The sequence below is a fragment of the Nylanderia fulva genome, unplaced genomic scaffold, assembly GCF_048542155.1.
Source record: "Nylanderia fulva isolate GAGA-0341 unplaced genomic scaffold, ASM4854215v1 Scaffold162, whole genome shotgun sequence".
In the NCBI taxonomy this organism is placed as follows: domain Eukaryota; kingdom Metazoa; phylum Arthropoda; class Insecta; order Hymenoptera; family Formicidae; genus Nylanderia; species Nylanderia fulva.
In genome coordinates, this window is record NW_028189857.1 from 4870 (window position 1) to 30627 (window position 25758).

At 33.6% G+C, this 25758-nt stretch overlaps 3 protein-coding genes across 5 annotated transcripts in view; 1 reads left to right on the plus strand and 2 right to left on the minus strand.

Moving 5' to 3' along the window:
- Positions 1-6992: 6992 nt before the first annotated feature.
- On the minus strand, positions 6993-7786 carry LOC146723871 (uncharacterized). Its single transcript, XM_085480957.1, has one exon. It carries the CDS (start codon positions 7671-7673, stop codon positions 6993-6995), a length of 681 nt encoding a protein of 226 aa, XP_085337083.1. The 5' UTR covers positions 7674-7786.
- A 3322-nt stretch (positions 7787-11108) lies between these two features.
- On the minus strand, positions 11109-11792 carry LOC146723872 (uncharacterized). The gene has a single exon (XM_085480958.1). The coding sequence runs from the start codon at positions 11790-11792 to the stop codon at positions 11109-11111; it is 684 nt and encodes a 227-aa protein (XP_085337084.1).
- Positions 11793-19911: 8119 nt separating this feature from the next.
- Positions 19912-25758, plus strand: part of LOC114943642 (uncharacterized) — a 139029-nt gene continuing 133182 nt past the window's right edge. For all 3 annotated transcript variants that reach the window (XM_085480953.1, XM_085480955.1, XM_085480954.1), the window contains exon 1: positions 19912-20323. Coding sequence is in view for 1 of the 3 variants with exons in the window: in XM_085480954.1 (XP_085337080.1) it covers positions 20319-20323 (5 nt within the window). In the remaining 2 variants the exon portion in view is untranslated. The remainder of the gene's footprint in view (positions 20324-25758) is intronic.

The following is a 25758-nucleotide window of genomic DNA, read 5'->3' on the forward strand; positions in this document are numbered from 1 at the left end:
ACCTCGCGTGGTGACAACGCGAAACTCCGATTTCAGTGTTACCAACGCCGAGAAACCAATTCTCTGGTTTTATGTAGTGGTGCATGTCTGTACACGTACATACCCCATTGCCACAGATTAATAGACAGATCGCCAAAGGCCTGCCTAAAGAAGAGACCGCCATCTTCGTGCGATAGACTTTGCCCCTTACCGACACACTTTGCCCCTGGTTCGAGTCCGTGCTAAATTTCGTAGACTTGAACCAAAAGACTTTGCCCCTGGTTCGAGTCCGTGCTAAATTTCGTAGACTCGACCAAAAGACTTTGCCCCTGGTGCAAGTCCAGGCTAAATTCGTTTGACATTACCAACAGACTTTGCCCCTGGTGCGAATCCAGGCTAATTGATCATGAGACCAATTTGAGAGATTTGGCCCCCGTTGTGTGTGTGTGTGTGTGTGTGTGTGTGTGTGTGTGTGAGAGAGAGAGAGAGAGAGAGAGAGAGAGAGAGAGAATATTTTACATATATGCATATATATATATAAAATTTATTAAATATAAAAAATATATTTTTTACACATAAAATGTTTTTTTATTGAAATAATCACAATTTTAAATGTGATATAACACAGTGTTCAAAAATTTTTTAATTAAATTTTTTAATTAAATTTTATTAAAGAAAATTACTTGAAATTTTTTACATTAAGAATTTAAAGGCTCCTTATTCTCTTGTAGAAATTTATCACTACGCCAATTAATCACTTATTTTGAGTATTTAAAATACTATAATATACAGTAATTTAAGTATTCGAAATAAAAGTGATTAATTACTCGAAATAAGTGATAAATTGGCGTTACTAGTAATAAATTTCTATAAGAGTTGAAATAAAGTATAAGAGATAAATAGGCTATATGTGAGCCGTATGCGAAATGTGAGATGTAAGACGCATATTGAAATTTAATTTTTCGATATAACTTTCAAAAATGTACACGAGGTACAAAAAAATTAGCTTGGACATTTGTAAGACTTAAAATTGGGATTAATTCTCAATTCTATTAATTAAATTTCGATATAACACACCTTACATCCGCGCACGGCTCACATATAGCCCATTTATTAGTGCAATTTTTAAGTTCCTTATTTTTCAAAGTTCACCTTTTTACGTTATCAAATATTTTTGGTACGTTTTCAAGAATTTTATATTTTTACTTACCGCAGTTTCTTATCCAAATGTAAAATCTTTTATCGCAGTCTATAAAAAATTGAAACAATTTACAATTTTATGATATAATATTATTATTATTACAATTTCTATATATATGCACATCTGTCAAATATCGTGATTTATTTCACATTATTATTATCTATTTTAATAAAAAAAAACAAAAACACTTGCAACAATCAAAAATAAACCGCCTGCCGCGAACGGAAAATGCCAAGAAAGCACGCAATTTCCGCGAATCTCGTAATTTTTTTGAAAAATCAACAATTTCAACGAAATTGTAAATTCTTCAAATCACTGCACAAGTATAATTCACAATAATAATTTTCAGTAACTACGATAAAAAATCGTATACTGAAAACCGCAAACGAAAGTGCAATGGGAGTAAGAGTAAAGTCTGTGATAAAATTAATTGGCAATAGAAAATTAATAATTTTCAAATAGAAAAATTTTGAAATTACCGAGGATTTACAAATAATAAAGTAAAAATATTAAATAATTTATGTTTTCGAATTTTGCTCGCGGAGAGGATCTTTAAAACAAGATTTTTAGAAGAGAGGACCTTTAAAATATAAACAGGCAAAAACGTTGGAAAAATTAAAGCGCGCGTTTAAACAGATAAACGCAATGAAATAAATACGCAATTGTTTTTACTTATCGCTGTAAGCTCACAAGCTTCTGACGTGCTATACACTTTTATATAATATATACAAGGTGTCCGGTAACTAACGGACCAATGATTAAGGGCGGATTCTCTGGCCAATTTGGAGACGATTTTTCCTTAGCAAAAATGTTGAGAAGTCAATAATTTTCGAGTTATAAGCGATTGAAAAAAATAGGTTTTTTGAAAACTAAACGTTTTGGAGTTAAAAGTCTAACATAATTACATTCTTCAGTTAATTTCAGGTAGAGTTTACTATAATAAAATTTTAATTTAAGGCTTAGTTATAAAGATACATAATGACAAAGATTGGAAAGTTGTAAAAAATGATGACCTTTTTCGACATTTTCGCTGAGGAAAAATCGTTCCCAAATTGACCAAAGAATCCATTTGTAATCATTGGTCTGTTAGTTACCGGACACCCTGTATATTGGACACGAGTTTCGTTTGTTTCAGATTCTCGAGAGTTGAAGTAGGAACATACGAGTATCATATATCGTTTGTGACTTGCCGAATGAAAGCAAGACAGAGAGCGAACGAGATGATGAGCTTAATAGCTCATAATGTTATAAATAAATAAATAAAAAATTATAACCTGACCTACTAGTTATTGAATCTTTTTTTAATAAAATGTTTCATTATTATTATCATCTAAGTCTAAGTCGTTTAATTACTTTTTAGTTTTTTAATAATTAATTTAATTTATTCTAGTCATTTTTATATGAGAAAAATAATATCACGTATACGTTTTATAATGAATTAATATATTTCGGGAATCGAATTATATATTCTTAATAATATAAAAGTGTTCAAAAATTATATTTGACTTTTAATTTTAATTATTTTATAGCAAAGAGTTCCGAAATCTCTTACACACATAATGGGGATTTTTTTTATCCATATAATTCGCAATTAAGTATATATGTTAATTATTAATTTTAATAAAATAAAAATTAAAATTAAAGGTCAAATATAATTTTTAAACACAAATATATTAAATTAATTATAAAACGTATACCCATGATAGTATTTTTCTCGTACAAAAATAATTAGAGTAAATTAAATTAATCATAAAAGATTAAAAATTAATTAAGGGGTTATACCTACCTGCAAACTTCAAAAAAATCGATTTTTGGATTTTGATATTTTCTTAAAGTACATACTTTCAAAAATATTCCCTGCAAATTTCAAGTCGATTCGACAAAAATTAACGAAGTTATGTGAGTTTAAAGGTATACTGGTGTGAACGTATCCTGCTGTTTAGAAGCAGGGTACAGAAACGGGTCTCAGGTATCGAACGTCAGCTGCGACGCGGACAAAAGCGGTCTCTATACAAAGCCAAAATATATATAAATAAATAATATATATAAATATATATAAATATATATATAAATATATTATTTGGTTGTGAACTTAATTTGAAACTTCAAATGCGTTTTTCTCAAAACAGCATTTTTAAAATCGGTGACCAAAATATGTCGAAAACCGCTGCATCGATTGAAATAAAATTTGGTAGACATCTTTAATACTAAAAAATCTAGTGCCCGATCGTGGCTTTTGTTTTTTCGTTGCGTATTTTTTTTTAATAATAAAAAAACGAGCGAATTTTTGGTAGCAAAATCATACCTTCAAATTTGAACAGCCGCCATTTTGTCGCAAATTAATTTTTCAAAAAAATGAACGATCGGGCACTAGATAATCTTATATATTAACTAAATTTCTCGGGTTTTTTGATTTCTGGTAAACCAGTTCAAAGTTAGAGTGGTCACCGCAAAACGCTTTTCAAAAAACTGCTTCTGGAAGATTAAGCATATCTTTTTTATTTATCAACATTTTGCAATAAAAAAAATACTAAATAATCTTTGAAATATATATATTTGAAAACATAAATGTTCCTTTCTAAAGCACTTCAAATATTTAAAAAAAAAATTCCCAAAAATACGTGTTTTTCAGACCTTGCAGGTAGGTATAACCCCTTAAAGAATTTAAACTTATATTTTATATAATAATAATAAAACATTTTATTACGTCAAACCGTCGTGAAATAATTAAATAAAATTTGCTAGTTACGTCAAAGTCAAGTTTTCTAAGCTTATAAAACATTTTATTAAAAAACAGATTCAATAAATATAAGTACATGTTATATATATACTTATATTTATTGAATCTGTTTTTTTTATAAAATGTTTTATTATTATCATATATAATATAAATTATTTAATTATTTTTTTATTTTTTTATGAGTAATTTAATTTGTTCTAATTATTTTTGTACGAGAAAAATACTATCACGGGTATACGTTTTATAACGAATTAAATATATTTATGTTCAAAAATTATATTTGACCTTTAATTTTAATTTTGTATTTTATTAAAATTAATAATTAACATATATACTTAATTGCGAATTATATGGATGAACAAAATCCCTATTATGTGTGTAAGAGATTTCGGAACTCTTTGCTAAAATAATTAAAATTAAAAGTCAAATATAATTTTTGAACACTTTTATATTATTAAAAATATATAATTCGACTCTCGAAATATATTAATTCATTATAAAACGTATACGTATTAGTATTTTTCACATATTAAAATGATTAGAATAAATTAAATTAATTATTAAAAAACTAAAAATTAATTAAACGACTTAGACTTAGATGATAATAATAATGAAACATTTATTAAAAAATAATTATAATAGGTCAGGTTAATATTTTATTTATTTATTTATTTATTTATTTATAACATCATAAAATTCTGTTCTTTCCGAAATACGCGAACGCTACGAAAAGATAAATCTCGTACATGCCGCCGGACGAGTTCATGAGCATGAGACGCTCATCTTAGGAACGTATTAATAGTTACTGCATTGACCACTACCACGATATGGCGCTGAAATCAGTGAGAAATGCTGGTCTCTCCTTCATCCAGACCTTTGGCGATCTGTCTATTAATCTGTGCCATTGCATTGCTCACGCGGACGCACCGTAAAAAGACAAGAACCGATAATCACGTGTTCTCCTTGTTTCTCTACCGTGCCGGTATACGCGAGATGCGGCCTGAAAATGCTTTCTGGCCTTCCGTAGCAGAAGGCAATAGCGTAGCAAGGCTATTAAGTACCTACTTTTTGTAAATTTTATATATGCTTATGCACATATGTGCGTATATATATATACAATATATATATATATATATATATATACATATATATACAGGGTGAGTCATTTTAATCTATGGACCCGAATATCTTCCAAATTACGGTATCTACAAAAAAATGGTTTAGATAAAAGTTGACCAGGACAGAGGGGGTCATTCAATTGTACCATTGGTTTTGACCTTGAGGTCAATTTTGAAGGTTATTTCAAGGTCACGATGGTTTTTTTAAATGGAACACCCTATTTTTGACTGCGGATTTTGAAAGAGCGGAAAATTTTACATCAAACTTGTCTTATGAAAAAATTGTTTTTGCGACCTTGGAAAGGTCAAAAATGAAGGTGAAATGCCTGAAACACGATCTGGTGTACTTTTTCTGAAATGACGTGGTTTTCTGGGTAACACAAATGTGCATAATGCTTAAACAAAGTCAATGAATTGTAAAAGTAAATTACTTTGACTAGCTTGACCTTGAGGTCAATTTTCAAGGTTGTTTGAGGTTCATAACGCATTTTTTTATTAGTAAACCCTATTTTTGACCGCAGAATCCGTTTCTTGACAATGGACTCTTAAACAATGGCACTTTTTACATGAGCATAAAGATTTTTTAGTTTTTCGACCTGACCTTTTGAAGGTCATATCAAGGTCAAAAGCACTTTCATCTTACTTTTAGCGTTACCCGGAAACAACGACGTGGACGGAATAAGTTCTGTTTCCTTTAGGGTGCTTGATTATTGTGAGTCCCCTTGCCTCTCACGTCGGGGTGCTTGATTATCGTGAGTTCCCTTGCCTCTCACGTCGGGGTGCCTGATTATCGTGAGTCCCCTTGCCTCTCACGTCGGGGTGCCTGATTATCGTGAGTCCCCTTGCCTCTCACGTCGGGGTGCCTGATTATCGTGAGTCCCCTTGCCTCTCACGTCGGGGTGCTTGATTATCGTAAGTCCCCTTGCCTCTCACGTCGGGGTGCTTGATTATCGTGAGTCCCCTTGTCTCTCACGTCGGGGTGCCTGATTATCGTGAGTCCCCTTGCCTTTCACGTCGGGGTGTCTGATTATCGTGAGTCCCCTTGCCTCTCACGTCGGGGTGCTTGATTATCGTGAGTGTCCTTGCCTCTCACGTCGGGGTGCTTGATTATCGTGAGTCCCCTTGCCTCTCACGTCGGGGTGCTTGATTATCGTGAGTCCCCTTGCCTCTCACGTCGGGGTGCTTGATTATTGTGAGTCTCCTTGTCTCTCACGTCGGGGTGCCTGATTATCGTGAGTCCCCTTGCCTTTCACGTCGGGGTGCCTGATTATCGTGAGTCCCCTTGCCTCTCACGTCGGGGTGCTTGATTATCGTGAGTTCCCTTGCCTCTCACGTCGGGGTGCTTGATTATCGTGAGTCCCCTTGCCTCTCACGTCGGGGTGCCTGATTATCGTGAGTCCCCTTGCCTCTCACGTCGGGGTGCCTGATTATCGTGAGTCCCCTTGCCTCTCACGTCGGGGTGCTTGATTATCGTGAGTCCCCTTGCCTCTCACGTCGGGGTGCTTGATTATCGTGAGTCCCTTTGTCTCTCACGTCGGGGTGCCTGATTATCGTGAGTCCCCTTGCCTTTCACGTCGGGGTGTCTGATTATCGTGAGTCCCCTTGCCTCTCACGTCGGGGTGCTTGATTATCGTGAGTGTCCTTGCCTCTCACGTCGGGGTGCTTGATTATCGTGAGTCCCCTTGCCTCTCACGTCGGGGTGCTTGATTATCGTGAGTCCCCTTGCCTCTCACGTCGGGGTGCTTGATTATTGTGAGTCTCCTTGTCTCTCACGTCGGGGTGCCTGATTATCGTGAGTCCCCTTGCCTTTCACGTCGGGGTGCCTGATTATCGTGAGTCCCTTTGCCTCTCACGTCGGGGTGCTTGATTATCGTGAGTTCCCTTGCCTCTCACGTCGGGGTGCTTGATTATCGTGAGTCCCCTTGCCTCTCACTGACACTGTAATTTAAATGAATTACCCACGGAGTAATTGTTCAAAATTACCTCCGTTGGCTTCGAGACATAACTGCAATCTGTTTTGAAAACTATCCACAGTTCTAAGCAGGGTAGCTCTAGGAATGGCTGCACAAGCTCTACGAATGCGGTCCATAAAATCATCTCTTGTGGTTGGTCGTTCAGCAAAAACAACATTTTTCAAGTATCCCCATAAAAAGAAATCGGGCGACGTCAGATCTGGTGAGCAAGGAGGCCATTCAACTGGACCCCTTCGTCCAATCCATCTCTCATTGTAACTGGCATTTAAAAAGGCACGTACAATGAGTGCATAATGCGGTGCAGCACCATCTTGTTGAAGCCACATTCTTGCTCTTGTTGCTAAGTCAACATCTTCTAATAAGCCTGGTAAGTGATCTCTTAGCAACGATAAGTAACTGTGTCTATCAACGTTTTCTTCAAAAAAATAAGGTCTAATCAAATAACCATTTACAATGCCGCACCACACCATAATACTCCATCGATTTTGATGATCTATTGGCCTATACCACTGAGGATTAACATCTGACCAATAATGGCAGTTGTGTCTATTAAGTTGTCCGTCACTATAAAATTTAGCCTCATCTGAGAAAAGCACATACCTAAAAAAATTAGGATCATCGTGTAACATTTGTAAAGCCCACTGGCAAAAAGCAATACGCATCAGATGATGATTAGGCTGTAAAGCCTGCGTAAGAGTTATGTGGAAAGGATGATAATTTAGAGCTCTTAAAATTCTAACAACAGTTCTTTGTGGTATACCTATTTCCCTTTCAATCTGGCGAGTACTAACATGAGGAATTAAGGTGAACTATTGCTAAAATAGTTACAACTCGCGCATCATTTTCGTCATATTCATGATGTTGACGTTGACGAACAAGATGTCCATTGCGAGTTCTTTGGACTAAACTACGTATTGTCATATCAGTTGGATGTCGCCTTTCAGGAAAACGTTGAGCATAAAGCCTTGATGCTGCATTGTAATTGCTATGACACTCCCCTAAAACTAATATAATATCAACAATCTCATTAGGACTATAATCAGCCATTCTGGAAAGGTAACTTGTGAATGTAATTACCTACATACCCTGTATGTATGTTTGGAATTTTTAAATTTAAGCAACTTTAAATAGTAAATTTTTCAATTATGCAGAAGTGAGTAAGAAAGAAAAGGAATAAAACTCTATTATAACAAGAATTATAAATCTTAAATCAAACGTAATTGTTTAGTTTTTTTCAATCGTTGATTATTAACATTAGGTATCGGATACCTTACGTCCGCTGCTCCCGTAAAAAAGAAATGGATTTCCATTTATCCTTTTGACCTGACTTTTTGAAGGACGTCGCCCGATTTCTTTTTATGGGGATACTTGAAAAATGTTGTTTTTGCTGAACGACCAACCACAAGAGATGATTTTATGGACCGCATTCGTAGAGCTTGTGCAGCCATTCCTAGAGCTACCCTGCTTAGAACTGTGGATAGTTTTCAAAACAGATTGCAGTTATGTCTCGAAGCTAACGGAAATAATTTTGAACAATTACTCCGTGGGTAATTCATTTAAATTACAGTGTCAGTGAGAGGCAAGGGGACTCACGATAATCAAGCACCCCGACGTGAGAGGCAAGGGGACTCACGGTAATCAAGCACCCCGACGTGAGAGGCAAGGGGACTTACGATAATCAGGCACACCGACGTGAGAGGCAAGGGAACTCACGATAATCAAGCACCCCGACGTGAGAGGCAAGGGGACTCACAATAATCAAGCACCCTAAAGGAAACAGAACTTACTACGTCCACGTCGTTGTTTCCGGGTAACGCTAAAAGTAAGATGAAAGTGCTTTTGACCTTGATATGACCTTCAAAAGGTCAGGTCGAAAAACTAAAAAATCTTTATGCTCATGTAAAAAGTGCCATTGTTTAAGAGTCCATTGTCAAGAAACGGATTCTGCGGTCAAAAATAGGGTTTACTAATAAAAAAATGCGTTATAAACCTCAAACAACCTTGAAAATTGACCTCAAGGTCAAGCTAGTCAAAGTAATTTACACTTTTACAATTCATTGACTTTGTTTAAGCATTATGCACATTTGTGTTACCCAGAAAACCACGTCATTTCAGAAAAAGTACACCAGATCGTTTTTCAGGCATTTCACCTTCATTTTTGACCTTTCCAAGGTCGCAAAAACAATTTTTTTATAAGACAAGTTTGATGTAAAATTTTCCGCTCTTTCAAAATCCGCAGTCAAAAATAGGGTGTTCCATTTAAAAAAACCATCGTGACCTTGAAATAACCTTCAAAATTGACCTCAAGGTCAAAACCAATGGTACAATTGAATGACCCCCTCTGTCCTGGTCAACTTTTATCTAAACCATTTTTTTGTAGATACCGTAATTTGGAAGATATTCGGGTCCATAGATTAAAATGACTCACCCTGTATATATATATATATATATATATATATACAGGGTGTCCCATAATTTGCAAACCACCGCGAATGGGCAGATAGAGCGTGTTAAACTGAATAGAAAAGTCTTGTATCATTTTGTGCGATATTCGCAATAATTATTGAGTTATTAACTAAAATATCTAAACAAATGAGCGGGTAGAAAGCGGTAGGCCGGACTCGGTGTGCATGTCGGATGACTTATTTGTTATATGCCGCTTAGTATCAAAAGTATCATCTTACTTTTCGGCGCCACTACATTGGTCGCCGCTCGCTGCATGACGCCGCCTCTCGATCAAATAATGCTTTCTACCTGCTTATTCGTTTAGATATTTTAATAAATAACTCAATAATTATTGCGAATATCGCAAAATGATACAGGATTTTTCTATTCAGTTTAACACGCTCTATCTGCCCATTCGCGGTGGTTCGCGAATTATGAGACACCCTGTATATATACAGGATAAGCTATTTTAAAAAATATGATCAATTTTCTCGTAAACTAAGCAAAATATCAAAAAATGGTTCAGACATGTGTTGTATGGTTTCAAAAGGGCTATAAGGTGGTGCGATTGGTTTGATCTTGGATATTCATTTGAAGATCACGCGAAGGTCACCTCAATTTTTTTAAATAGCACCCCCTATTTTTTATTACATATTCTTGTAGCTGACCTCGAGAGCTTTCCAAAACACTATAGTCAAATGTTTTTCCATTGCGTACTTTTCAAGTTATAAAGCTCGAAAGTTACTACATTTTGATAAAAATACAAAATATTTCTTAACCCCTTATCAGTGAGGCGAAAATAAGCTTTTCGTGCCATTTTTGTCTTGGAAAAAAATTTTCATTGATTTATCCTATAGTTCTAGTATTATGGTTTTTGAGGTCGCTGAATCCGAATCTGAAATCGATGAAGTATAAACATGTTTTTTTTCAAATGCGCACATATGCGTCATGAGACAAAAATGGCACGACTTTTTTCTGCGCATATGTGCGTCACTCACAGTTAAGGGGTTAAAATATTCATTTTTCGATAGTCTCATTTCACATGCTCCGACCAATCAGGGCAAAGTCCAAGCATGATTCAGCTAGTCAAGGCAAGATCTGGATACGATCCAGCCAGTCAAAGCAAGATCTGGATACGATCTATCCAATAAAGGCAAGATACGAACACGATCCAGTCAGTCAAGGCAAGATACGAACACGGATCTAGCCAGTTAAGGCAAGATCTGGACACGATCCAGCCAGTCAAGGCAAGATCTGGACACGATCCAGCCAGTCAAGGCAAAATACGAACACGGATCCAGCCAGTCAAGGCAAGATCTGAACACGATCCAACCAGTAAAGACAAGATTTGAACACGATCCAGCCAGTCAAGGCAAGATACGAACACGGATTCAGCCAGTCAAGGCAAGATACGAACACGGATCCAGCTAGTCAAGGTAAGATCCGGACACGATCCAGTCAGTCAAGGCAAGATCCGGACACGATCCAGCCAGTCAAGGCAAGATACGAACACGATCCAGCCAGTCAAGGCAAGATACGAACATGATCCAGCTAGTCAAAACAAGATCGTTGATGGTTCTGTCAACTAAAGTAAGATCAAGAAGAATCCTGCCACCGAAGGCAAAATCGAGAATGATCCAGTAAAAAAAAATTTATCGAATCAATTGTTTGAAGTTGTCTCCATTGGCTTGGATACATAATGCCAACTTATCTTGGAAATGTCTTACTGTCTTGAGTAACATATCGCGCGTTATCCTTCTGCAAGCTTCTCGTATCCTTTCTATCATATTTTCTCTCGTTGTAGGCGTTTGCTCGTACACGACATTTTTCAGATATCCCCATAAGAAAAAGTCGGGCAACGTCAGATCAGGAGATCGTGGAGGCCACGCGACGGGTGCATCTCGTCCAATCCATCTGCCATTATACGTTTTATTCAGGTAATCTCTCACACATCTTGTATAGTGAAGTGGTGCGCCATCGAGTTGTATCCATAACCTCTGGCGTGTTTGCAGGTCAACGTTTTTAAATAATAGTGGTAAGTCATCTCTAAGAAATGCCAAAAAGTTTTCCCCGTTGACATTTCCGTCAAAGAAATAGGGACCAATCAAATACCCATTTACAATCCCGCACCAAACATTAACACTCCAACGATTCTGATTATCTATTGGTCTATGCCAATGGGGATTAACATCTGACCAATAATGACAATTATGCGTATTTAGCACACCATTATTTTTAAATGTTGACTCATCAGAGAACATGACAAAATTGAAAAAATTTGGTTCAGCTCTGATCATTTGTTGTGCCCATTGACAAAATTGGATACGTAATTGCATATCTCTTTGACTCAGAGCTTGTGTCATAGTTATGTGATAGGGATGGTATTTAAGTTTCTTTATAATCCTCCTAATTGTTGATCTTGAAATACTTAGCTTCCTTGCCAAAATCCGCTGACTTACATGAGGATTAAGATGAATTGCTGCCAGAAGCGTGACCACACAATTGTCGTTTTCATCATACACATAATCTTTCCTTTTACGTTTGAGATGACCTTCACGAGCTCTTTGTTCGAGGTTTCGGATTAAAACAGAATTGGGGTGTTCTTCCCTTTCAGGATACCGATCTCGGTAAACTTGCGAAGCTTCGTGATAACTTAAATGACATACTCTAAGAATGAGAATAATATCAATGATCTCCGAGGGTGAATAGTCTGGCATTATTTTTTCCGTAGTTGCAAAATCCTTAAGCGATAATGAAGGGATACAAGTGATAATTTGTATACAAATTTTTCCTTTAGTAGGTATAATAACCATTTGTGCATTATTATCGTATCCCTCTATGTCCCTGTAAGATTATTACGATCTGCTGATCTGACGTCACCCGACTTTTTCTTATGGGGATATCTGAAAAATGTCGTGTACGAGCAAACTACAACAAGAGAAAATATGATAGAAAGGATACGAGAAGCTTGCAGAAGGATAACGCGCGATATGTTACTCAAGACAGTAAGACATTTCCAAGATAAGTTGGCATTATGTATCCAAGCCAATGGAGACAACTTCAAACAATTGATTCGATAAATTTTTTTTTACTGGATCATTCTCGATTTTGCCTTCGGTGGCAGGATTCTTCTTGATCTTACTTTAGTTGACAGAACCATCAACGATCTTGCTTTGACTGGCTGGATCATGTTCGTATCTTGCCTTGACTGGCTGGATCGTGTCCGGATCTTGCCTTGACTGGCTGGATTGTATCCGGATCTTATCTTGACTGGCTGGATCCGTGTTCGTATCTTGCCTTGACTGACTGGATCGTGTTCGTATCTTGCTTTTATTGGATGGATCGTGTCCAGATCTTGCTTTGACCGGCTGGATCGTATCCAGATCTTGCCTTGACTAGCTGAATCATGCTTGGACTTTGCCCTGATTGGTCGGAGCATGTAAAATGAGACTATCGGAAAATGAATATTTTAAGAAATATTTTGTATTTTTATCAAAATGTAGTAACTTTCGAGCTTTAACTTGAAAAGTACGCAATGGAAGAACATTTGACTATAGTGTTTTGAAAAGCTCTCGAGGTCAGCTACAAGAATATGTAATAAAAAATAGGGGGTGCTATTTAAAAAAATTGAGGTGACCTTCGCGTGATCTTCAAATGAATATCCAAGATCAAACCAATGGCACCATCTTATAGCCCTTTCGAAACCATACAACAAATGTCTGAACCATTTTTGATATTTCGCTTAGTTTACGAGAAAATTGATCGTATTTTTTAAAATGGCCCACCCTGTATACCAGGAGTGTAAGTTGAAATTTGCCGGTTTTTTCGTTAAAAAAAACACATAATTTTCAGGGGAATCTCAAAATATTTTTATTCAAAGTATTGACCATTTGATTCTACACATTTCGTCCATTTTTCAGGCAAATTATGGATACCATTCCAAAAAAACTTTTTTTCTTTCGAGGAAAACCATTCGACGAGCCATTTTTCAACTTCTTCAAAATTGACGAAGTGCTGCTCTGCAAGTGAGTGCCCCATCGATGCGAAAAGGTGGAAGTCGGACGGGGTGAGGTCTGGAGAGTACGGCGGGTGCGATAATATTTCCCAATTAAGTGTTTTTAATGTGTCCTTCACGGATCTAGCGGTATGAGACGGCGCGTTGTCATATTGCAAAATAACTTTGCCATGTCTTCGGGCCCATTCCGGTCGTTTTTGAATCAACGCATGATTCAAATTGATCATTTGTTGTCGGTAGCGATCCGTATTTACCGTTTCACCAGGTTTTAATAGTTCGTGGTACACCACACCATCCTGGTCCCACCAAACACAGAGCATTGTCTTACGGCCAAAGCGATTGGGCTTTGCAGTGGATGGGGCAGGCTTCACCCCAGGTGAAAGCCATGATCTTTTTCGCTTCGGGTTCTCAAAAAAAATCCATTTCTCGTCACCCGTAACAATCCGATGCAAAAAAGACTTCCTTTCGAACCGTTGAAGCAGCATTTCAAAAATGGTTTTTCGATGTTCCATTTGCCTGTCGTTCAATGCGTGTGGCACCCATTTTCCATACTTCTGGATTTTTCCCAAGGCTTTTAAACGTTGGCAAATTGCTACTCGGGACACATTAAGTTTTTCTGCCAATATTTGTTGTGATTGGGTTGGGTCTTCATCCAACAACACCTGCAAATCCTCGTCTTCAAACCTTTTCGCTGCGCCAGGATGTTCATTGTCTTTCAAATCGAAATCTCCACTTTTAAATTGACGAAACCATGTCTCACATGTTCTAATCACTGGAGCATGTTCACCATAAGTTTCTACTAGCAAACGATGTGCTTCAGCTGCTTTTTTCTTTTGATGAAATAAGAAAAGCAACGAATGCCGCAAATGCTCTTTATTTGGAACGAAACTCGACATATTCATTGATATAAACGACTATGACGCTATTATTTTGACAGAATGAGACTTGGGTGTTTTTGGAGGTTAATGTCAATAGAAAACAATCGTGTATATAACAAATCATAGAAATGCCTACATCCTACTAGGGACACCTAATGTAAAAACCGGCAAACTTCAACTTACACTCCTGGTATATTACGTATACGTAAATTTTCTTTCCTATCGAGACTTTAAGAGTTATTTAGGCACGCGAATATTTTCAAAACTCGGTTATCGTTAATTGTTCACATCCGTAGTGAACATTCTTAAAAACCAGAATTCGCGGGCCGCTGTAAAACACGCGCAAAATCGACGAAACCGGCGGCTAAAGCAAGAAGTTGTGCAGACTGGCTCGAGTGCTGCAGACGCTCCTATAACCAATTCCACTCAGGTTCATCGAGCGCTTAGAGAGAAATTAGGAACCTGGGTTAGGGAACATAAAAATAAAATAGATTATTATATAACCAACTATAATTTCCACATACGTACTATACCCACACACATTATATTTTCCTCCTATTTCCTCTCCTGAAGAATCGCGAATTCCTTTTCCTTCCTCTCCCAAACTCCCTGATTATCCTAGATCTCCATCCCCTGCCTCGACAGTCATCTTCGAGAACTCTTCTCTTCCTCCTCTCGTCATCATCTAAAGACTGGGAACATCCAGAAGAGATCGAAATGTTCGATCTCACCAACGAAGAACTCAAGCTCACATTAGAACAATTTAGAGCTTGGCTAGTTGATCAGCTCCCCAAAGTACGCGAAGTACCCGAGCATGTTTTTATGACCTCGTCGATCTTGAAACCCTACGACAATTTTTAATACAAGTTTCATCAATGATATCGTCTACTGGTATGTTTCCGAGTCCGAATATCCCATGGTCGTCCCCGTTCAAATCTTATTAAAATTATATCCTCGCTCCACCATCCAGTTTATAGAAATTCCATGAAAATGCCACTCACCGAAAATCCTTACTTGAATCTGGACGTAACAATTAATTTAATTAAATATTAATATTAATATTTATTAATATAATTATATTGTATTATATTTATATATATTTATATTTATAAAAAAAATTGTTTGTTTAGAGCCTCCAGCTTTCGTCAAAGACTTTTATCCTTTCTTTATTTTGCATACCTAACACATTATACATTATATCTAACTTAACCTATAATTCTTATACCTATTGCGTCTTTGATAGATTCGAGTCTGCGTTCCGTAATAGTATTCGTTTTTAACCGAACTTCGGCGATGCAGCATGCACAGCCACCGACGACTTACTTTTTCCTTAATCCTACTGGGGTCTGGGTGGAGTCGAACCTGCGTTTTATCTATTCTTCGCCTCAGGCGAGTTTCGGCGACGCAGCATGCACGATTACCCGACACCTATATTTATATTTATATATTTATACATATTTATATAGTTATATTTATTATTAATAAATTATAAATCAATTATTTATCTTTTCTGTATAAATATAACTTTAAAAAATGGTAGTAATTTAATCGACCAACTTTGGCAAAATAAGTGATCTTTATTCAATATTCACAACGTTTCGGCCATGGGTTTCGGCCCTTATCAAGTGCTATTGTATAATATATAATAATGACAATTATTAGAAAATTAAAAAATTAAAAAGTAACAATGTAACTATAATAAAACGATAAATATTTCCACACATTAATATGTAAACCTATCTAAAACACAACTTTTTTTTAAAAAACCTTAATTTTTGATCTTAGAATGTGATAAGATATAATACATTGATAATGTGAAACAATTAACTATATTATTGTGTCGGTTTTAAGCTCTTTATATACTCATTACTTTGATCAAACTAGACGACCTTTATTAGTTTTTCGTGAACAATATTTAGATTATCCGTGTCTTTTTGTAAATTAAGTGTGTTGTCAAATTTTTTGATAAAAACATCTCCGCGATTTCTCGTTTTTGTACATATTTCTTATGATGTAAAATTTCAGGAGCGGACCAATCAAAATCATGACCGTTATCCACTTTATGATTACTGATGACTAAATAATTACTATTGTGTACCTTAATGTTATTAAAATGTTCTTTTATACGTGTGCCTAATTGTCGTTTAGTCTGACCAATGTATGATGAGGAACAGTTTGCGCAGTTAATTTTGTATACTACTCCTGTTTTTTCTTTTAAAGATAAAGGATCTTTGACACATTTAATTAGTGTATTCAATTTTTTCGGTATACAATAAACGCTTTGCATGCCCATAGATTGTAATAATCTCGAAACGTCTTCACTTAGTTCTTTGACGTACGGTAATTTTATGATGCGGTCAAATTTTTCATTAACTAAATTATCGTTGTCAACATTGCGATCGTCGTTATTTCGTGTCTCAAGCAATTTTAGCCTATTTTTTACAAACTTATTAACAACATTCGACGGAAAATCATTGTTCATCAGTATCGATTTTACTTTAGCGATGTTTACTTGATGAAAACTGTCGTCCGATAATAAAATCGCATGATCGACAAGACTAAAAATGGTATTCTTTTTGTATTTAAAGGGATGATTAGAATAATAATTGATATATCTACCCGAACAAGTGGGTTTCATAAACCAATTAGTTAATAGAATACCATTTTTCTGATCACACAGTAGTGTTCAAAAAATTAACCGAGTCGTCACTTTCAATTTCATGAATAAATTTTAATCTCGGATAGTAATCATTAAAAACCGACAAAATTTCATCAACACCCCCACATGGAATAATTGTGAAAATATCATCCGCGTATCTGTAAAACAACGAGGTTTTGAAACTCAATCTTTCTAGGCAATCACTCTCTAAATCATCCATTACGATATCCGCTAATATGGGTGAGAGCAGAGACCCCATAGGACTGCAAAAAATCTGTTTATAATACTGTCCGTTAAAAACAAAACTAATAGAGTCTAAAATAAACTCAATCATATATAAAAATTGGGAAAGATTGAATTTCGTATTGGTTGAAATGTCCATCCAACGCTTTTTTACGCCGCTGATTACTAACTCTTTCAGGATATTCGTAAATAAGGAGGTAACATCTAATGATATTAGTACTTCATCATCAGTAATTACGTTGTTCTTAATATTCTCGACAAAGGACCAACCATCTTTAACAAACGATCTCGGTTTCTTAATAGAGTTAGTAAGTATATTATGGATGTAGTTCGACAGATTATATAACGGGCTACATAATGAAGATACTATAATTCGCAATGGACAATCAATTTTGTGGATTTTCGGTAACCCGTAACATCGTGGTAAATTCCCGTTAGTTACGTTTAAATAATTATAAGTAGTCATGTCTATCAATTCATTATCGAGCCAAGACTTAATAAGAGAATGCATTTTGTTAGTTAACTTTTTAACAGGATTTTTATTAATTCTTCTATAAGTCGATTCGTCATTTAATAAAACTTCCATTTTTTCCATGTAGTCAATTTTATTAACCGAATCATTTAATTACACTCGGCAAGAATAGACTGCCTACAGATAAAAAGACTGAAGTAGTTTACAAAATTAATTGTAATGATTGCAACGTGTCATACATCGGACAAACAAAGAGACATCTATGTACACGTGTAAAGGAACATCAAAATGCATTCGAGTAATTTATCAGTTATCAGCAAACATAAAATTAAATTCGATCACGATTTTGACTGGACTTTGCCTGTTATTTTGCACAATGAAAAACACGTAAGAAAAAGAGAAATCGCTGAAATGTTTTTTATTAAGAAAAATAATAAGCGCTATTAATTTACAAAAGGATACCGACAATCTAAGTAATATCTACGACAAAATAATAAAGGTCGTTTAGTCTCCAATAACTCGTCTAAGAGTCTTGACGTGTTGTCAAACCGACACTATATTTGTTCTTGACATCTTAAAATTATAATTTTATTTTTATTTTTACAAGTATGTTTCGCTTCTTTTTATAATTTTGTAATATTGTTAATGAAGTAATTTTGTTTTTTATAGTATTAATCTCTGTCTATGCATATATATAGATCACTTGATAAGGACTCAAAGAAGGGTCGAAATGTTGTGATTGAATAAATAATATTTGCCAGTACGTTGTGATTGAATAAATAATATTTGCCAGTACGGTCGAGAGAAGATTCTTACTTTTTTTAAATTCTGTCTGGCGATTCTCAAATATCTACGTTTTTATTTAAATTTATTATTAAAATATTTTTTTATTTTATTTAATCAGTATGTGGAAGCGTTGAAAAATCGGTAAGAAGTTTTCAGATTATTTTGTTATTAACAAAATAATCGAAGTTCGATAAATCTTATCAACTAACTTTTCGATAAATCATATCACTAATTTTCTATATCATACTAATACAATTTTCTAAATTAATTTTTTTACTTAAGTATGGTTATTTTTTCTTTATATTTAGTAGATTGAATCAGAAAAACAATTGACGCATTGTGAATATTGGTGGTGCATGAATGCTTATTTTCTTAGGTAAAAGATTATTTTAGAGGTATCCATGCACTTTCAAAGCGTTGGAACACTTGTATTGCACACCATAGAGACATAGAAAAATAAAATGCGTACCTTTTTAGCTGTTAAAAAAAAATGTAGCTGCTAGTTGTGTGCAAATTACATACTTTTTACTTGTAAACAACTATGTGTTTTCTTTGAACTAATCGATTGCTCTCATTATTTTGTACATGAAAGTATTGAGGCAAGATCGTCGAAAACTAAATATGTTATGAAATATTTTCATATAGTTTATATAAGATTATGTGAAACTTAAGTATAAAATATCTCGTAAACTATTTATATTTGACTATTCTATCCTTATAACTTTTTATGCAGAACTTCACGAGAAATCGATTTATGTAAAAAAATATGGTGGCTTCATTTAAAATAACAAATGACCTTCAAATGACCTTGAAAATGATCCTTTAGAAAAAAGTTTAGTAACGCCAACTTTTTTCTCCCTTGAAATCCTACAACTTTTATTTGAAACATTTTTTATTAGAACCAATATTTTTGGAGATAAAAATTCGTCACGCTTCATTTTGGGCACCTTGTATAACTTATACCGTCCGTTTGACTTTTATTAGCCTAGAGAATTTTATTTTTCAGAAAAGAATAATATTAATTTTTATATAATATAATAATTTTCTTTTATTTCTCTATTTAATTAATAACCTTATTTTAGTTAATATATTTATTATTTCTGTAAAAATGTATATATTATCTAATTAAAAAAAATATTAACATATGTTGTTAAAGATTGGTATGTATGCTTACTCTTTTCATCCGTTCATTTTTTTTTAAATCTCTACTTCGTGTTCATCACTAGGCGGAATCAAGTCACACAAGAGCTGCGGAGGTCAGAGATTGCCTTGCACGATTTAACTCGAGAGCTCCGTTATGTCGGAATCCGCGAATCCCATGGATAAACATGGCGCTCCCCTCCTTTAGGATTCTTCTCTTTCACTTGGTCGTCACGATTTTCTGTCGCTGTAGTAGCTACAGACGGCAAGCAGTTAGTGTATGGTCGGCTTGCGTTATTACTGCCCAATATAATTTCGCTTATATATTTTATCCGCGATAATTCTCTATTTAATTTGAGAAAAACGGACACGAGACATGATATTTTACTTGTGAAAAATTAGTCTCCTTGGATTCAACAATTAAAATAATTATGCAAAATCACGAATTTTATATTTTTTATTTGGTTTAACAGTTAATTTTAAGTTGATAATGAGTGCATAGTGATCCATATTTCTCTGCTTATGTGTATTCTGTTTTTGCATACGCTGATTACACGATATGCTTATACGAATAATGATGCTTATTAGCTGATTAGCAATAAAGTGAATCGATACCATTGGAAAAATTCCCGAAGTATTTGCTGCATCTGCCACTTGCAAAACATTATCATGATGTAAGTTGAATATTTCTTCGATAGTAATAGAATACATAATTTAGTAATATCATAACGATAACATATTAATTAAAAATTGAGTTGTTTAATATTTTTTCTTATGGGAATTCCTTTATGGAAACGGCGAATGAAAGAAATTCATATAAATCAAAGTAATTCATATAAATAAAAAAAAATAACTTTAAGATATAAGACAGGCAATAAGAGTCAACTCGCGGATGACAGTGCGTTATCCTAACGAAACTAAATTTTTCGTTAGGATTAAGTATCTGCGCATAAGGTACCAAATTTTACTTGGTCACGGCCAAGATTTAAAATATGAAATAATCTCATATTTGAGATTTAATTTCAATAACCGTTTCACCCCTCTATGGAAATAAGTAAATGTAAGAGAAAAATATAGATCCGAAAGTCGCTGAATCGGGAAGAGCAGTCGCCCGGCAAGCGAAAGATCTCGGGTTCGTTTCCCGATTCAGCGACTTTCGGATCTATATTTTTCTTTTGCATTTATTTATTTCCATAGAGGGAGTAGGGGGGTGAAAGGGTTATTAAAATTAAATCTCAAATATGAGATTATTTCATATTTTAAATCTTGGCCGTGACCAAGTAAAATTTGGTGCCTTGTGCACAGATACTTAATCTTAACGAAAAATTTAGTTTTGTTAGGATAACGCACTGTCATCCGCGAGTTGGCTCTTATTGCCTGTCTTATATCTTTAAATTTATATTTATATTACAGAGCTTTGTTAAACTCTTAAAAAATAATTTTGACTCGCGCGATATTTACATTTTAATGATTAAACGAGTGAATCTTGTGCGTGTATGCATTTCTTTCATTTTGGTATATATTATTTTTCAATTTAAAATTATTTCAGTTTAATTCAAAATATGTTATACATTTTTTATACAAACTAAAAAGAATTAAGAAACAATTAATCTAACAGCAAATAAAAATATTAATAGTTATTAGTAAGTAATAATACTACTTTCACAAAAAGATGTGTTTAAATTATATAAATTTTGAATTTGTCAATGCATTATTTGAGAAACATTAAGTTTAATGAATATTTAGCGACTAAAAAACGTTTAAGTTGCAATAAATATAATAGGAAATTATTTAATAAAGTCTTAATAATTTTAATTCGCAATTTTTCTTTTATAAACCGTGAATATCTTATTAATCATAATGGACAACAAATTTCTTTTAAAAGCTGAAAAAATTTTAATAAATTAATTTTAATTGCAATAAAACTTCTACAACATGTCACATACTGTATTTATAATACGTCACAGTTAAAAAATTCTTTCTTGCAATTTTAATTGTAAAGGGTTATGTCCAGTTTTATAGGAGAAAATTGGACTTCCAGTGAACAGCAATGAGACATGACTAGAATTATAGAACATCAAAAGAAGATTAAAAAGTTCTATGGGCAGACAACCATTGTAACGAGTTCTAGAACTATCCTAGGTTTGTTATTATCCATGTACTACTATCTTGTCCGAGTTCTTTGCATCGGATTATATTAAAGAGATCGAAATAATATGTCTGGAATATTTGATACAGTTCATTAATCCGGCTAAGTCCCTGGACGTGCCGTCATGTCAGAGAAACTCAGATTTTATTCTTGTAACGGCGAGGCCTCTGAAAAAGGGAAAATAAAACCTCAATTAAGCAATTAAAACCTTCTATTCCGTACTTCATGAGTACCCACCTATCGATTAATATATGACTCATGACTGTTCACTCGGGGCCAAAACTGGGCATAGTCTTTTCTTAAAATTATGATATGATTTTGAGAACTGGCATCATGTTCAACGTCAAAAAAATTATGGGAAGTAATTAGTCTTTTTATTGTTATAAAAGAAAGTTATTTTTTGTTGACTTATGTAATCAAACATAAAATAGAGATTATTATGATTTCTAGACGAAATTACATATATATATGTATGTATGTATGTGTGTGTGTGTGTACACACACACACATTGTATCAGATTATATAAGATAGCGATTGAGGTTGCATCTCTCTCTCTCTCTTCCCCCTCCCACCCTCCTTTCCTTTTCTCCCCATTTTTCCCTCTCTCCCTCCCTGCCTCCTCCTTCCCCCTCCTCCCTCTTTCCCTCTCTCTCTCTTTCTTTTATCCGCGTCTATTATTAAATCTGTTTTCTGATATAATAACTGAGAAATGACGTCTTCTTAAGCTGTTGTTTAAAATAGGAATTCTTAAATGATTTGTTCTTGTTGATACATATTGTGTGTGTTTTTACAATTATGGGTAAGATAAAAAATATTCCATAAAGGTTTAATAAAAATATCGATCAATTTAACAACAAAATATAATTATTATGAAGTTATTTAATACTTAAAATATTTTTCTAAAAACAAAATAAACTTTAAAATTTAAATAATAAATAACAATTTTATTTTTGATCAAGTTTTAATTTTAATGAAAAATTTAACATTATAATTATCAAAATCAAAGATTGAAATTCTTTATAAAAAAGAATAGTAAACGAAAGAATATAAAAGTTTTCGTTTAAAAAACAAGGAATGTGAAAACTTATAGTCGTGGAAGAATATTCAATAATTCTGAGACACTCTGTACATGCATAGAACTCACCAAAACACCGTTACCTCTGTTTTAATATTGAGAAAAGATGCGCGGAGAGAACTTCTGTATACGATTATCGAATTTAAAAAATATTTGAGTTGTATTTCAATTATGTATATTATAAAATATAGTTAATTATATATATATATATATATATATATATATATATATATATATACATATATATATATATATATATACAGGGTGTCCCAGAATTGATAGTAGAAAAAAATAGGCATATTCTACAAGTCAAAATAAGGTAAAATTGTCCTATAAACATATGTCCGGAAACGCACCCCCTCTGAGCTACACCCCCCCAAAGTTTCCCCAAAAAACTCGAATTTTCCGTATATTGTCTAAACTTGGACTTAAAATTTTATGAAAATTGGTACATACACATTTCTTTATGCGTTTTATTCATTTTTATTGTCAAAAATTTTCTAACAAAATTTCGAAGGGGGTTTTAGGGAGGGGGGTTACTTTTCAATATGACAAAACTTATGTGTGGATGCAATAAATTTGAAATACATTACAGTTTATGACGGAAAATACAAAAATAAGCATTTTTTGACTCTTTGATTTTTTTTATACGACAAACCGTTTTTGAGATAATCGACTTAACAATAAAGACACCTGTATCTGTACCCTACACCTCAACCTACGGGCAAGTTTTGCGCGAACTATGTAGTGCTATTTTTGTTTTATGTTTGTTTTTATTTTTTGTAATCTACCATTTGTGGATTGAGCGGATAGTGCTTTGTGCACGAACTACATAGTTCGCGCAAAACTTGCCCGTAGGTTGAGGCGTAGGGTACAGATACAGGTGTCTTTATTGTTAAGTCGATTATCTCAAAAATGGTTTGTCGTATGAAAAAAATCAAAGAGTCAAAAAATACTTATTTTTGTATTTTCCGTCATAAACTGTAATGTATTTCAAATTTATTGCATCCACATATATATATATAAGTTTTGTCAATTGAAAAGTAGCCCCCTCCCCTCTAAAAACCCCCTTCGAAATTTTATAGACAATTTTTGACAACAAAAATGAATAAAATGCACAAGGAAATATGTATGTACTAATTATCATAAAATTCTAAGTCCAAGTTTAGACAATATACCGAAAATTCGAGTTTTTGGGGAAACTTTGAGGGGGTGTAGCTCAGAGGGGATGTGTTTCCGGACATATGTTTATAGGACAATTTTACCTTATTTTAACTTGTAGAATATACCTATTTTTTTCTACTATCAATTCTGGGACACCCTATATGCAGGGTACGCATTAAAAACTGATAGCATTGAGAAGAACCACAATGTGGGTCGAAACGTAGTGTGTACTTATTTTCAATAAATGAATAGCCAGTTCTTGGTCGAATTAAATTGCATCTTATTATTTGTTTTATTTAATGTTCTTTAAAACAGTGCAAAATAATTTTTCAAAAATTTCAAATTTTCCGAAACTCCCTCCATAATTTTTGAAAATTAAAAAATTTTTTTTAATAAAAATTCTGAAAGCTTATTTAATTCTAAATCCAACCAAATATAAGAAAGTTTTATTCCGATAACGCATTTTTGAGAAATAAACTAGAAGTACCACTATATACGCTCCATTCGTATATCTGCCAGACGCTTGCTACTCGCTACTCGTGCTGACCGTCTTTCCTTCGTAATCTCATAGAAAGAATGAAATATCAATACACAATTTGTATATGGTATTGTATTTAATAATTAAATTTATAACAATCTATATTTTTAAAAATATAAAAATTTATAAAAAATAATTTAAATTTATATATTAAACTCTTTTATATTATATATAAAAACTTATTATAGAACAATTGTGTGGCAATAAATAATTTACATATATGTAAATTGAGAATGAGAAAATATATTTCAAGTAAAATAAAAGTAGAGCCAATCAAGGAAAAATGTGAACTTTATTTTTATGATTCATATTGATTACAGAAATGATGATCGTGAAAGAAATGTTTTGTACAAAGAGATTTTTTGCACCATGCGCAGGCAATTATAGCAATTTGGCCGCAAATATCGCAAGTTGGTTTTAATTTATTTTTGAAACAATATTCAACTGGTGTTTCAAATTTTGTCGGTCTATTTTGTACATATCCACTTTTAAACCATGCAAATACCAGTATTTTCCCCAATCTTGAGTTTCGTGCGATACTTGTTTATTTTTTTCTGCAGAAATGTAATCTGGTTACATTTTAATTAACTCAATTATTAAAATATACATAACTTAATTTTTAATATTTTATTTTCATTTCCATGAATTATTTCCCTTTCTTCATTTGAAGTGACATTTATAATATTCCTATTAGATATTTACTAAATAAACATTCATCTCCTCATCGATTTTTACATTGTTGGTATTTTCTACGACAATACATATAAAACGATAAAATATGTATACTACGGATAAGATATTACTACGGATACAAATATTACAGTTATTATATTTTCAATATCATTTTGTATCACTAATGTTGCATCACTCAAGTTGAGATGTCATTGGGTTATTCTTGTTAATTATGTTCCTAGCATAGAGATTATTGTATGGTTTCATCTATATTATCAAAAGCAATATTTACACGTCTTCCTCCACTAGTATCTTTTTAGCTTTTCGAACCTGCGAATTTTTTCTTTACTTTCTTTTTTAAATTTTCGTATTTACCGTGTAAGGTTGAAGAATCTCAAAACTCAAGTCTCAAGAGAACAAAATTCTTTACAAATTGTTTCCTACGTTTCATTTTTTAATTTACTTGAGTTCGTGTCCGTTCGTTTATATTCCAATATTTTATCTTATTTT